Below are 15,433 nucleotides of genomic sequence, written 5' to 3'. Positions count from 1 at the left end.
CTGTTGCAATGGTGATGTATCTTTTTTTACAGATTCAGGTAATTGACAGAATGTTTCCAGACTAAAGATGCAGTGACATGTTCATTAGATTATTGTGTACGGAGGTTAAATGGGTCTTTATATTAGGTACACACCACCCTAACAGTTTAAATTCTTTTACACTTTGTGCCAAATATGTCATCATGCTCCTTATTTGTTCTTTTTATTTCTTGATTGTTTTTTTTTTTAATTGTGTTTTGGTTTTCATTTAATTTGTGATGTCATTAATTGTATTGCTAATTGCATTGCCATGCACTTTATTCTTTGTTTACGCCTATGATCAAGTGCGCATGAAATGCGACAGGCGTATTGTTTTTAAAGGAATGAATAAAGTTGAGTTTTAAAGGACATCCGACAGCGTTCCAGTGTGTGATTGAAGCTGCTTTTTTTGCTGACAACTGTGGTGCTGCCATTATTTGAAAACTATGGTGCACAAGCGTCTTCCAGTTGAAGGGGTTGTTGACCATTCAATTAACTTTTATTATGATGTTGACATTTTTATATTCTGAGACAGTTTGCAGTTGGTTTTATACATGTATAAGCTCACAGAGCAATAGTTTTTGTCTGACTGGATCAGTGACCCCCCATTTGAAAGTCAGAAAGACGTTGAAGAGAAACACAAACAATCCAAAACCCATAGAATACAGACCAATGGTAGACTTGTTTAGGCCATTCTATAAAATAATATTGTTTAACTTAAAGGTGAACCACCCCTTTAACCTCAACTACCTGGAAAACATTTCCTGCAACAATAGGCAAAAATCACTCCAATGGGAGACTGTGAATTTACAAAAATCTTTGCCATTAACTTATCATTTTTGTTTGCTAAATGTTCAAGCCCTCTGTCAGGCTCCTTGGAGATAGTTGATTACCAACAGTTTTTAAGTCCCTGGCACAATATTTTATTTGACCTAGTTTGGAGCTCAAGTACGAGCTTCTACCTCCATTTGATAAGCGTGATTAAAACTAAGCGTGATTCAGAATCATTTATCAAATGAAGGCAGCGGCAGTCAGCTGTGACTCTTTTGAAGCTGCTGTCATTTGAGCCGCGCACCCGGAGCCTCTGCAAGTCGGGGAGCGGGAGCGCTGGATAAAATGTGAATGTTTCCATTACAGAGTAATCGCAAAATCGTGTGCCGCAAGCATCTATTTAGTCTGTAGCCTTCCTGGGGGCACATTCATGGGAGAATATGAATTTAGGCAGTTATACAAGGAGGAACAAAGCCTGTGTCAACTACAGACAATATCGTCTTTGGTATTCAAGCCGTGTTTTTGTGCTGTCCAGACTTTCAAAATTTGTGAAATATGTGACTTTGGTTACAGTCTTGGGATATTCATTCTCTTTTTTTTATTAATTTATTTATATTAATCATTGTTTTTATATCTATTTTCCAAGCAGATACAGTTTGGCTTTGTTGCGTTAGCTCATCTGGATAACAGGTTTCCCGATAAGAGATCCCATACCTGTGGTATAGATGGAGTGTTAGGGGTTAGCCATTGGTGTAGTAATGTCTTCTGGGCTGCTGCCACCAGTCACCCAGCCAATTGCTTTTCAGGTTTTGTGTGGAGTATAGGAGGCAGTGTTACTGATTAATGCCTAACCTATTCGTACCTGGAATGGCTTTCCATTCAGCTGTGTCCAATAGAAAGCCACTTCCTGCCAAAGGCATTGTAGAGAGGGGCATGACCATTTAAAGATGCAGCTATTTGCAAAAATTATAACTCCCCCCCCCCCAAAAAAAAACCTATTTCTAGAAAAGTAAATCTGAATAAGAATCCATATGTGTCTTACTGGGTTATAAGATGTTACCACTCCAAAAAAGTGAACCAGATGCAATAATTCAACCCTGTTTCCAAAAAATGTTGGGGCACAGTGTAAAATGAAAATAAAAAGAGAATGCAATGCTTTGCAAATCATTTAAACCTTATATTTAATTGCAGATAGTACAGACAATATTACAAATGCTGAAACCGAGAAATTGTTTTCTGAAAAATATTTAGAGATCCTGTGGTTTCTTTCTTAGCAGGACCCTGGTTCTAAGATGTTAATGGGGAATTCTGATTTCTGAACCAAAATTTGTTAAAGAGCCCCACACAACACAGAAACCCTTAACATACCACTGTATATCACTGTAATCTGTTCCTTCAAAAAGTATGAGTAAATACCATTTTTATATGGTGAAATCCAGCTGCAAAACATAATTTGAAATCCTGGTGGGGAGGAGGGACTAACACATTGATGTTACAAATTGAAAACAACCTTTCCACAGCTTGCAGACAGCATGCAGGAACTACATAACCCACAATGCCTTGTACTGTGATATTTCTTTCCTTATTGACATCATGTGCACAGGGCATTGTGGGATATGGAGGATGCAGGCAGAAAGCAGGCTGTGGACAGTGAACCACTGTTATATATATTCAAAGAAGTCAGTCAGATCAGCAGGGGGCCGGGCCTAGGGAACTGTTCCAAACCCTATTAATACATTAAAAATTATGAAAAGGCTGAATATTTTTATACTGCAAAGTTTACTTTTCAAAATTCTTAAGTTGTGTTTGGGTGAAGTTTCCCTTTAACATTTTTAGAACTGTCAACCAGCAAATGATACTATAAGGATCCATTGGCTCATTACTTGCCAACATACTCTTTCCAAGGTGTGAAATGTTTATGCCCCATTGTCCACTCTGTTACATTCAGTCTTGCAGAGCCTACTTGGCAATCCAGAATGAATTTTCTGTTAAAGGGTATGTCACTGGTTCTGACCAAGATGTTTTTAAGTTACATTGGATGCCAGTTTAATTGTTCTTAGCTTATGGTCCTTCCATTGCCAGGTTGTAGCCGGATTAATCCCCTACAGGTATTTGGCTCCATTCTTGTCTCCCTTTCCAGTTACTTATATTTACCATACATACAGACAAAATTTCAATGACAATATGGATCATTAAGTTGCTCCATGACTTGCCTAGCCAGCCCCTAAAACCATACATAGTTACATAGTTACATAGTTACATAGGGTTGAAAAAAGACCATTGTCCATCAAGTTCAACCCATCCGAGTAAACCCAGCACACAACCTATACTAACCAATCTATACACTCACATACATAAACTATAAATACAACCAGTAATACTAACTGTAGATATTAGTATCACAATAGCCTTGGATATTCTGCTTGTTCAAAAACTCATCCAGGCCCCTCTTAAAGGCATTAACAAAGTCTGCCATTACCACATCACTAGGAAGGGCATTCCACAGCCTCACTGTCCTCATCGTGAAAAAACCCCTACGCTGCTTCAAATGGAAGCTCTGTTCCTCTAATCTATAGGGGTGACCTCTGGTGCGCTGATTGTTTTTATGGGAAAAAAAGAACATCCCCCAACTGCCTATAATCCCCTCTAATGTACTTGTACAGAGTAATCATGTCCCCTCGCAAGCGCCTCTTTTCCAGAGAAAACAACCCCAACCTCGACAGTCTAACCTCATAGCTTAAATCTTCCATCCCCTTTACCAGTTTAGTTGCACGTCTCTGCACTCTCTCCAGCTCATTAATAACCTTCTTAAGGACTGGAGCCCAAAACTGCACTGCATACTCAAGGTGAGGCCTTACCAGGGACCTATAAAGAGGCAAAAATATGTTCTCATCCCTTGAGTCAATGCCCTTTTTTATACAAGACAGCACTTTATTTGCTTTAGTAGCCACAGAATGACACTGCCTGGAATTGGACAACTTGTGATCTACAAAAACCCCTAGATCCTTCTCCATTAAGGATGCCCCCAACACACTACCATTCAGTAGATAGTTTGCGTTTATATTATTTCTACCAAAGTGCATAACTTTGCACTTATCAACATTGAACCTCATTTTCCAGTTTGCTGCCCAGTTTTCCAATTTTGTCAAATCGCTCTGCAAAGCGGCAGCATCCTGCATGGAACTTTCACAATTTAAGGTGGCCATACACGCACCGATATTATCGTACGAAACCTCGTTTCGTACGATAATCGGTGCGTGTATGGCATGTCGGCGAGTCGACCGATATCGCAGGAAACTGCCGATATCTGACGACTCGCCGATCGGACAAGTTTGAAAATTTTGATCGGGCGCCATAGAAGGCGCCTGACCAAAATTCTCCCTTCAGAGCTGAATCGGCAGAAGGAGGTAGAAATCCTATTGTTTCTACCTCCTTACCTGCCGATTCAGTCCTGAATGGTGTGTGGCGGATCTTACGATGTTTCGTGCGACCGATGGTCGTACGAAACATCGTCGGATCGCCACGTGTATGGCCAGCTTTAGTGTCATCAGCAAAAATAGCTCGTATTATGCACAGAATATACAGTCATATCCTGTGAGCTGTCAAATCAGGGGAACATTTTTTGTTTGAAATACTGAGGAATTCCATTTGGATCAAACCTCCATGGGTGGCAGTATCAAAATGTATCCCGTTTGCCCATTTAGCCCTTAAGCATCCCTTTATATCTCTTTGTAAACACATTGCTTTGAATGACTGCAAAATGGCGATAAAGGGTTCATTTGGCAAGTTCAGTAAGTTAAGTTCATTTATAAGTTTACAGTAAGTGGTAACTTCTCAGTGAACCAGTCTAGACATATTGTACACTGTTGTCAGAGACAAGAGACAGAGACAAGGTTTAGTGTTAACTACAGCAAGGGTCTGAAGTATGGTGGCAGTGTCGGACTGAGATGGTAGGGGCCACCAGAAAACCCTGGACAATGGACCCACTTTCAAAACTTTAATTCCTCCTCTCCTCCCTTAGTCTCTAGTCTTTCTAGTCTCTTTTCTCTACATACTATACACTATTCTTCGATCCATCAAGCTTTCTTGTTCCCATACAGAAATAGGGAATGACCATGAATTAGGCTAAATAGTTGGAAGCAAGAGGGCCCACTGACACCTGGGCCCACCGGGAGTTTTCCTGGTATCCTGGTGGGCCAGTCCGACACTGTATGGTGGGTCCCGCTCATGTGGAAACTAAAGTTTGTCCTTGTCAAGTAAGTGGGTATAAACATATCCGTTACTTTCTAAAAGAATTGTACCAATTGCAATTTTAACTGAATAATTGTTATCCAGTGGGTACTACAGTTATTGGATCTGTTATCTGGAATTCTTGGGACCTGGGACCTGCTACTGATATGGATTCATGCATCTTAGTTATCAGCAACTACAAGCTACTGTTTTATTATACATTTTTTTTATTGGATTAAAATGGATTCTAAGGGAGATGGCGTTCCCCTGATTTGGAACATGGATTATTAGTTTCTGGAAAACAGATACCTATGACACCTGTCATTCTCAGGACCTGAGGTCTTCCTCATAAGGGGTATTTCCATAATTTGGATCTCCCATACTTTAATTCTACTAAAATTATTTAAAAATAAATCCAGTAGGATTGTTTGCCCCCAATAAGGGTTAATTATATCCTAGCTGGAATCAAGTAAAAGGTACCGTTTTATTATTACAGAGAAAAGTAAATGCTTTTTTATTAAAATGGAGTTTATGGGAGTCTATGGGAGATGGCCTTCTTGTAATTTGGAGCTTTCTGGATAACGGGTTTCTAGGTGCATAGAGCTCCAAACAGTACTTTGTACTTGATGGTAACTAGGGTGCGTAAATCCATATTGGTGCAAAACAATCCTGTTGGGTTTCTTTCACGAAAGGAAAAAAAATGCAGCGAAACATGAATGTTTTTAGACTACTACTAGATACTGTATGAATCTCTAGGGGTTTCCAAAGGATGCTGAGCGTAGATCTGACATCTGTTTACTCCAAAAATCGCAACCGTTTCACGTGACCAATCATATGTGCCATTCCATAGCAATGGCAAACTACTACTAGTTCCTTGGTGCAAAGGAGAAAACATCTATAACACAAGGGTGGTGAGGTTGGTTATTGGGTCCATTTGGGCAGCATGGTGGCACAATGGTTGACACTACATTCTGTACTAGGGTTCTATATTTAAAGGATACCTTTGTAAAAGTTTAAGTAAGTACAGGTATGGGATCCGATATCCGGAAACCTGTTATCCAGAAAGTTCAGAATTATTGGATTGGAATTTTTAAAAATGATTCCCCTTTTCTCTGTAATAATAAAGCAGTACCTTGTACTTGATCCAAACTAAGATATAATTAATCCTTATTGGAAGTAAAACTGGCCTATTGGGTTTATTTAATGCTTAAATAATCTTTTTAGATTTAAGATATGGAGATCCAAATTAAGGAAAGATCCCTTATCCAGGTACCTTTTGGTGCTTGGGTTGGGGATGAAAAGGCCCTCTCTAGCCTCGGTGAAGGAAGGCTGCACCTTTTGGCCTGTGCGACTCACGTATGTAGCATTTCCTTTTTAGAATAAGCTATTCTTGTACCCCACATGCATGTGTGTTTTGCTTTTGCATTTTGGGACATGAAAGCATTGACCTCAAGACTGTAAGCTCTACTCTGGCAGGTACTGATGTGAATGATCTTTAATCTCTGTAAAGCACTGTGGAATATGTTGGTGCTATATAAATAATGCAATGCACAAATGGAGGTTTAAAAAGAAAAAAATCCCTGTGTATTATACAATTTCCCAGGCCATGTTGGAAACCTCCGCTGGATCTATCTATATGTATGTTGGCAGTATATCCAGTATATTATGTTTTTGTGGCCATGTATTATGGATAACACACATATAAAAAACCTATGCTTAAAAAAAACTAGATTAATTTGCATTGTGCTAATTTTTATCAGTGTGACTTCCTATTAACCAAATGAGTCCTTTGTGCAACATTTACTCATTACTTTACTGACAATAATATGATTTTATGCTCATATTAAAGGGAATTTTCTTAAATTCATTTTTAGTAGTTAGGGTTATGATGTGGGATTGGGAAACCCATTATTCAGAAAGACCTGAATTATGGGGGAGGGCCAAATCCCAAAGAGTCTGTTTCAAGCAAATAATTCTATTTTTTAAAAATAATTTCCTTTTTCGCTTTAATAATTAAACAGCCCCTTGTACTTGATGATAACTAAAATGCATGGATCCATATTGGTGGCAAAACAATACTATTGGGTTTATTTCAGTGTTTAAAGGAGAAGTAAAGGTGACGTCTTGGGGGGGGGGGGGGCAAATGTTAGAAGTGAAAAAGAGTCACTCCATGGTGCTTGCTTAAAAGTACCCCGGGTCGGTTCTGTTTTCTGCTAACAAACAGTGCCCAGGGTATCAGGTAAGTGATTATAATCACTGGGGGGAGGGGGGGTTAGCAGGTTTAAAATATGCAAATCCAAATTATAGAAAGTTCCCTCATCAGGTTCCAAACATTCTGGATAATAGACCTCATACCTGTATTAAATAGATCCATGCTAAGCAACTTTTCAACTCTTTTTTTTTTTTTTTTTTTTTTAACTGTTCGTATTCCTTTTTTAGCCTGTCTCTAGCTTGCAACAGAAAATGATCTCTGGTTGTTATGGTCACTGACCCTGGCAACCAAAGACCACACTGACAGAGGCTTCAGTGTTATTGTTATTTTTATTGCTTTCTATTCAGGCCTCTCCTATTTATCCTTAATTCTGGCGTTTACCTGGCTGCCCGTTCTCTAGCTCTAGCAACCAGATAACGATCGCAAATTATTGTAAATTAGAACACTGCCATCCAAAGTTAATTTGAAGGGGAAGTACACCTTTAAAAGCAAGTGTAACTTTCCCGCTGGAGAATGCCATTACGGTGGGTGCAGTGGAGATGCGTGTGTGTCGCTGCCTGTTTGTTATGATGGGAAAGCCTAAATGTGCATTGCAGGTTTGCATGTGTCCGTGTTGCTGTCAGTCTATGGAGGAGAGCCGGGGAAGTAGCCAGCCAACCAGTCATCATCCTGATGTGAAGGAGACACACGAGGCGCTTAATATTCACTGCTCGACGGCTCGTTTGCAATTCTGTTAGTGTGCATTCTCCTTTGCACAATCAGTGCTGCATTCATCGTGTAACCTGAATATAGCAGCTGACATCTCTCTATTACAGCTAGAGGTTGGAAGGACCCAAACTTGCAGAATCCCCCCCTCCCCCCTGAGATTGTTAGTCCATTCCTTTATAGTGGCTCATTTTGGCTCTCTGTCAGCGCCAGGATGCTGCCAGTGGATGTGTGTCATGGTCTCTATAGATTGTGCTAAAATAGACCAGTCATGAAGGCCCAGCGCGAAAGGCTGCGAATTCCAGGGCTGACCTTGGAGTAAGTATTGTCTCTCTTTAATATTTTGATGGTTTCTGCATGCTATTAGGGCAACCAATAGCCGCCGAGGCTCGCTTTCTACTGACAGCCTTGTAGCAGCTGAAGGTGAAGCAGCGTTATTGCACCGCAGCTTGGGGGGAGGTAGCACAGCACCCACCGTTACCCAGACACCCCCTAGAGATTCCCGTTACCGTAGAGATCCCGGTGACTTGCCGTTCCATTGTAGAAAAAAAAAAATCCTAGCCGTGTAGGCCGTGGTTGGTGTATATGTGTGTGTATTTGTCTCTTCACGTTCTGCACCCCCCTCCCCCTTAGTGTTTGTCCCAGCGCTGCCTGCTCAGATAAGGCCTGTGTGTCTCCTGCATAATGAACAGCACTACAATAGATTCAGGCATAATTGACATGCTGTTCATGAAAATGTATTAGCTATAATCAATTTTTAATACACAGACGTAGGCAATAACGGTCGTTAGCCGTTTCAGAGCAAATAAATGCTACCTATCTATTGGGTGGTATTCTAGCAAGGCTTATCTGGGATTTTTATATTCGCCGTGCTTTTTATTTTTATGTGGGTAACTGCTTATTGAGATGCTTGAGTCTGGCTTTGTGTTAAATATTGTGTGTATACGTGTGTCCTTGTTTGTGTCATTCCCTGACTGCTGTCTATGTACGTGTGTGTGCGACTGGGCAGGTATATGATTCCCAAGGTATCCTGTGCCTTTTATATTGGGATTTCCCTATGCCTTAATATTGGGATTTCCCTATATAGGGGACACTCAGTAGTGATTTCAAGGGGATGTCTCTCTCTTGAGACAAAACATAAGCTAAAATGGGTCTGTAACAAACAGCTGATGGGAAATCTGTAGTTTAAATGAAATTACAGAGTAAGGGATTATAGTTAAAAGTTATTTAGTCAGATCTAAATATTAAGAAAATCAGCAGTGATACAGTATTCAGGCCCTATTTATAACAAGTGCCCTGTAAATAAATAGGGAATTTTTCCTCACACTCAGGTCCCAGAGTAAATACAAATCTGTGCTGTGCAGCCTAAAAATACGGGGGTGGGTACTCTGTATTCTAGTCACTTCCCCAAGGCGAATACTACCTGGGGCTGATTATTGGGCCTGTGGATAAACGCAGGCCGAGAATCAGCCCCTACGCAGCATCAGCCATTGAGTTTATAATACACAAGCTATGAATAGCCTATAAAGTATACCCCTACTAATGGTGCTTAGTCATGTCATTTGTGTCACATGACTCAAACTTGTGTATTATACAAAATAATGTACCCTTCCTCGCCGTTGTAAAACATGAGGATAATAGAAGTCCCTTCTGGGTTCCATATAAAACCACTTAGCCTTTGAGTGTGCACCTTTATATTGTCTTCAAACTCCTTGTGGCTTCTGTTAGCCTTGTATTTTATATCCTTATGATAAGTGTATATTAGTTCATATGCGTTATCGTTATAGTATGCATGCATAGAGAAGAGTAAGGGAAGTTAGACAATATTAAATATATTGGCTTGAAAGAATAACAAATATTCCACTTAAAAATATAACTTTGTTTTTTACTTCCACTGATTAGTTTAGTGGGCGGGTAGCAGCATTACATTATTTTCTATACAGCAGTAAATGGCTGCATATGGGAATTAGTGCATTTTGTCTCAGTGCTTCCCAGCGTTTGGGGTTTGTACATATGGATGTTGTTTTACGTTCAGTGTTTGATTTTATTGTTTGTCTGTCCTGTCCCCTGTATTCCCTTTATACACGGTCTTGGCATAAGGAATAAAATGAGTGTAATTGACCTACGCCAAAGCTCTGTAGCTATAATCGCTTTTGTCACCTTAAAATTAACATTCCTTGTGGCTTACAGTGGAATTCTACTTATCTCTTGCTTTTCTTGGTGCTTGAATTACTTGCTCTGGTACTATGACTGTTACCTGGCTACTAGAGTTTAATTACCCTAGCAACCAGGGATCAGTTTTGAAATCAAAATGGAATAAGTAGAGGGACTGGAAATAAAGATGGCCAAAACCTAAAGAATAACAATAGAATTGAAGCTGCCCATTGTAGCCTGTTTTGGGTTTTGTTTGCCAGGGTCATTACCACTACAACAAATAGCATTTTGGCTGCAGACTGTTAAGAGCCAAAATAGGGATGCCAATAATTTAGAATATAAAAGTTTCATAAAATAGCTTCATTTATAACATACTGAAAGTTTATGTAAATATAAACTTCCCTTTTCACCTTATGGCAGAATCTCAGTAAGGGTCGGTAAAACTCTAGTCATCAAATCATACGCATTCCCCCTATCGCAGCCACGATACTCTGTTGCCAGCAGGAGCAACAAAACATCTTAAAGGGTTTGTGCACCTTTAAATTTTACATTTAGTATGATATAGATGTTGATATTCTGAGACAATTCACAGTTGGTTTTTATTTTTTGTGGTTTTTCAGTTATGTAGCTTTTTGTTCAATAGATTTCCAGTTTGGAATTTCAGCAGCTATATGGTTGCTAGGATGTTGGTTACGTTAGCAACCAGGCATTGGTTTGAATGAGAAACTGGAATATAAATTGGAGAGGGACTGATAGAAAGATAATGAATAAAAAGTAACAATATTAATAAAACTGCAAGCTCACAGAGCAATAGATATTTAGCTGCTGGCATCTGGGACCCCCATTTAAAAGCTGTAGAAGATGAAGGCTAATAATTCCAAAACTATAGAAGAATAATAACAATAATTATAATAATAATTACAATAACAATAATAATAACAATAATAATAATTACAATACTGAAAATAATAATAAACCCCAGCTGAAAAGTTGCTAAGAAAAGGTAATTCTATAGTGTACTAAAAGTTACCTTACCAGGGTTAATGTAAATTGTGAGTGGGATAACTGCATAAATCTTCAAAGAATACACCCAATTTAATAAAGTATATATATATATATAGTGAGCTAACACAGTTTAATTAAACAATTTATAAAAGGGGTCAAAGTTAAAGACAAAAATCTTTACCTAAAACAGGTGTTGACATGGGTGTATATACCCCAGGTCCCTCGCCAAATATTTCAAATGCTAGTACACATGCAGTGAAGATCACATAAATATACATACACTCACCGATGCCGAAATTTGGTTCGGGTGCTTGGAGCCCCGAACCCGTAGCCCAAGGGAGCAAACTCAAATCTCTGAAGAAAGCGGCTTGCAAAGCACCATGGTCAGCCAAAAAATGGATAAAACTCAAACTTTATTTACATCCTTAAAAACCCAGAACGCCTGACGCATTTCGTGCGTACCCGCACTTAATCATAGGCATGCATTCTGACACAGTAACATGCTATATAAAGCCTATGATAAATGATAGGCTTTATATAGCATGTTACTGTCTCAGAATGCATGCCTATGATTAAGTGCGGGTACGCACGAAATGCGTCAGGCGTTCTGGGTTTTTAAGGATGTAAATAAAGTTTGAGTTTTAGCCATTTTTTGGCTGACCATGGTGCTTTGCGAGCCGCTTTATTCAGGGATAACTATGCATAACATAGTAGCCTGAAATATGAATAGGAGAAGGTTTGAATAGAAGGATAAGGAATAAAAAGTAACAATAATAATAAAATTGTAGACTCACAGATCAATAGTTTTTTGTCTGCCGGGGTCAGTGACCCCCATTTAAAAGTTAGAAAGATGTAGAAGATATTAAAAAACTAATAAAAATAAATAAATAATAAAGACCAATTGCAGAGTTGCTTGGAATAAGACATTCTATAACATACTAAAAGTTAAGCTGTAACTAATTTAACTTTTAGTATGTTATAGAATGAGCAATTCTAAGCACCTTTTCAACTGGTCTTCTTTATTCCTTATAGTTGGGATTTGCCTTCTTCTTTCAATACTCTCTGTAGTTTTCAAGTGGGGAGGGGTGGGGGGGGTCACTGACCCTGGCAGCCAAAAAACTGTTGCTCTGTGAGGTTATAGTTTTATTGTTATTGTTACTTTTTAGAACTTTTTTTTTTCTATTGTCCACTCCTATTTATATATCAGCCATTCAAACCACTCCCTGGTTGCTAAGGTAATTTGGACCCTAGCAACTAGATAACTATTATAACTTCAAACTGGAGATTTGCTGAACAATTATTATTATTCAAATAACTAAAAAAACTACAAATAATAAAAAATGGACCATTTGCAAATTGTCTCAGAATATCACTCTATACATCATTCTAAAAGTTAGCTCAAAGGTGAACACCCCCTTTAAGAAGAAAGATACCCATGTGTATAAACTTGATGCATTTAGAGAGATCTTAGGTTTAAATGTAAGATTCGTGGCAAGATTTGTTTATATATTTTCAGTTCATACAGTTTTAATTTTTCATAGCTTGCAACAAGAATCATCAGCCCATTCTTCAGTAGTGACTGGTTGCAAATCCTTATTAGTTTCTGAGAACTGTGGGGGATAGCTTGGGTTATGTGGTAACAGCAACCACTTGGCAACCAATGAAAGAGCTGATAGGTTGTTGTGGAGTAATAGACTTAGGAGTCTAATGTTACTATATAACCCCAAAGGCCGCTGTAGGAATGTCATGCAACTGCTCAGTAATATTTTTTTCATCCTATATTGCTTCATCCAGGGATCCCCAACCTTTTTTACTCATGAGCCACACGGGATGGAAAAATTGTTAATGAGTCATACAAGCATGAAAAAAGTTCTTTGGAGATGCCAAGTAAGGGCTGTGATTGGCTATTTGGTAGCCCCATGTGGACTGCTAGCCTGCAGGAGGCTCTGCTTGGACTAAAACTGTGTCTCTGGGCTTCCAAAACTTGTCTCCAAGCCTTTGAGGCTACAGAGAGCAACATCAAAGCGGATGGTGAGCAACATGTTGCCCATGAGCTTCTGGTTGGGGATCACTGGCTCCTTCAATGGTACTTATTTGGCCAAAGTCATATATTTAGACCCCTGTATCGCAGCCCCCTTATTCCAGTGCTCATTATGATATCACATGATGACATGATATCACTTCATTTGCTTTTTACCTGCTCTGCTCACTGCCAGTGCCATTTTAACTTTGCAGTCTCACCCCAAGAAGCTTGAGTCCAACCCCAACAAGTCCCTGCAGTCCATGTAGTCCATTGTATGCTTTCCATTTCTGGAGGTAAGGAAATTTCCCTTTGATATCATCCTGTGTATGTACAGTGTGTGTGTCTTCTTTTCTATCAATTATTGTGATTACACTGCTGTTGCTTGCAAATAAATTTGACCTAAACAATCAATGAACACTCTCAGGTCTATGGAACGACTGCTGTAGAACAAAGTGAAATTACATTGGATACTACTTGCCTGATAAAGCTTTATTTCGGGAATTGTCATTTATGTTCTTTGTTCGGGTTGGTGCTTATTAAGAATGATTCGAGACCGGCCAGTTTTTGGTGCTGTTTTTATTTTCTCATTGTTAAAGATATTTTACTCCGTCCTGCTCAGTTTTTATGGTAAATAGTTGACTAAATAATTGAAAATTGATTCAGCCAACTCTTACAACCCTTACTGTTCAGCAGAACCAAATCCAAACCCTTAAAGCCGCAACACCTTACAGCTCCGTATGTACATGATGATTTTTTTTGTTCAAAGGTAATTTATTTCATATTAAAAAATGCAGATTAGGGTTTGGCAAAGTATTTGGCAAACTGTTTGTGGTAGATTTGGTATTCAGCCAGATTAAAAAATTAAGCATTTTAATGCATCTCTAAAACAAACTGCAATTTTACATTACTGGCTAAAGTTAAATCATCTTACCTCAAACCAGGCACTGGTTCCTACCCAAACCCTAGGGCACCTACTTTCTATCAGAACTGGGCACATCCCCCTGGCAGCGCATATAAGATTGCCAGGTTTCCTACTTGCCGGCCAGTGTGGAGTATGGAAAGAAGGCACAGCTGGTTGCAAAGGGGCTTTGGTATCATTGAACTATATTATGTTTTCCACCTTTACTACAAAACACAAACTCAAGACTGCCCATAGGTGCTATTCATATGATAAGTAGGCATACCTGATTGTATATTGTACGCCCTGTTGAGCAGGACCCTCTTAAACACATGTTTTGATCAATATTTGTGTGGAATCTGTAAGTTTCATAATGTACACGGCTGTGGAATTTATTGCTACTTTTTAAATGTGTTGATAGTAATTTCACTAAGACCCATTATTTTTCTTCAGGTAGCTTCTGTTAGGGCAGAGCCGATTCGTCTATTCTCCATATAGACTAAAACTGGCCACATACAGCCATGCAGCCAGGCTGGCCAGTACAGACCCTTTACTGATCATTCAGATAAAATAATTGAATAAGGCAATGACTTATTATCCAGTTTTTCCTTTAATTGTATATATGTAGTGATATGTTCTTGGGGACAGACTTACCATCATATCTGATCAAAAGTAAGTTAATAGGATAAATGGCGGTTTAGTTAAAATCTGTCTATGGTCAAATTCTTTTCTTCACTGTGTTTGGGTGCACCCTATCTTCAGCATATCTTAAAGTTGGCAACTGGTGGAAAAATTGATTATTGATGACAGTTTTATTAATAGGGAAGAAAAATAACAGCAATGTGTCGTTTTCTTTTGGAGATGTTTGGGAGTGGCCAAAATGGACATGGCCTTATTTTTTCCCCTGCTTCTTTTTTATGTTTTCTGACTCTTATATCTCTCTGCAGTTCTGGTAGCATAGCTCCACAGTATGTGAGGCAGGTTTGGACTGATATCCACACAAGATTTACAGGTCTTGGGCGGGTTCGGGCTGAGCTCTTTCTTCAGCCTTCCCCATCCACAACCTTACTATGTCCCGCTTTCATTAGAACAAGTAAAATAGTCAAGAATGTACTTTCCCTTTAATATTCAAATGCTGTTTGGATTCATTTCATTTACTGGGTGTGATTTGTCAAAAGTGTTATTAAATATGTGCCGACAGTGCTAATGTGTGACACCCGGGCTGGCTCTGATCATGGCTGGGGCTTTGATAACACATCTGACAGGCAGTTTGCTGTTGACGCTCTGATTCACAGTTGGGGACTGACTTGACGTTAATAATCTAATGACCTACAGAGAATATTGTGACAAGGAAGACAGCAGGGCCAGGATTTTGGGATTCAGCAGTTCTTTTAATAGTTCTGATTACTGCATAATT

The 15,433-nt window shown here is 39.0% G+C and overlaps 1 protein-coding gene across 6 annotated transcripts in view; it reads left to right on the top strand.

Moving 5' to 3' along the window:
• Positions 1 to 15,433, top strand: part of mast4 (microtubule associated serine/threonine kinase family member 4) — a 294,389-nt gene that overhangs the window by 161,488 nt on the left and 117,468 nt on the right. For 3 of the 6 annotated variants that reach the window (XM_002934204.5, XM_012967220.3, XM_031894005.1), the window contains one exon: positions 13,331 to 13,411. The exons of 2 other annotated variants lie outside the window; for them this stretch is intronic. In XM_002934204.5, coding sequence (XP_002934250.3) covers positions 13,331 to 13,411 — 81 coding nt within the window. Of the gene's footprint in view, positions 1 to 7,770; positions 8,255 to 13,330; positions 13,412 to 15,433 lie in introns of those variants that run through there. One more of the 6 variants, XM_031894008.1, reaches the window with a different exon arrangement.

Source organism: Xenopus tropicalis, chromosome 1 (genome assembly GCF_000004195.4).
Source record: "Xenopus tropicalis strain Nigerian chromosome 1, UCB_Xtro_10.0, whole genome shotgun sequence".
Classification (NCBI taxonomy): Eukaryota; Metazoa; Chordata; class Amphibia; order Anura; family Pipidae; genus Xenopus; species Xenopus tropicalis.
Note: the sequence above shows the minus strand (reverse complement) of the source record. Positions and strands in the feature narration are given on the sequence as shown.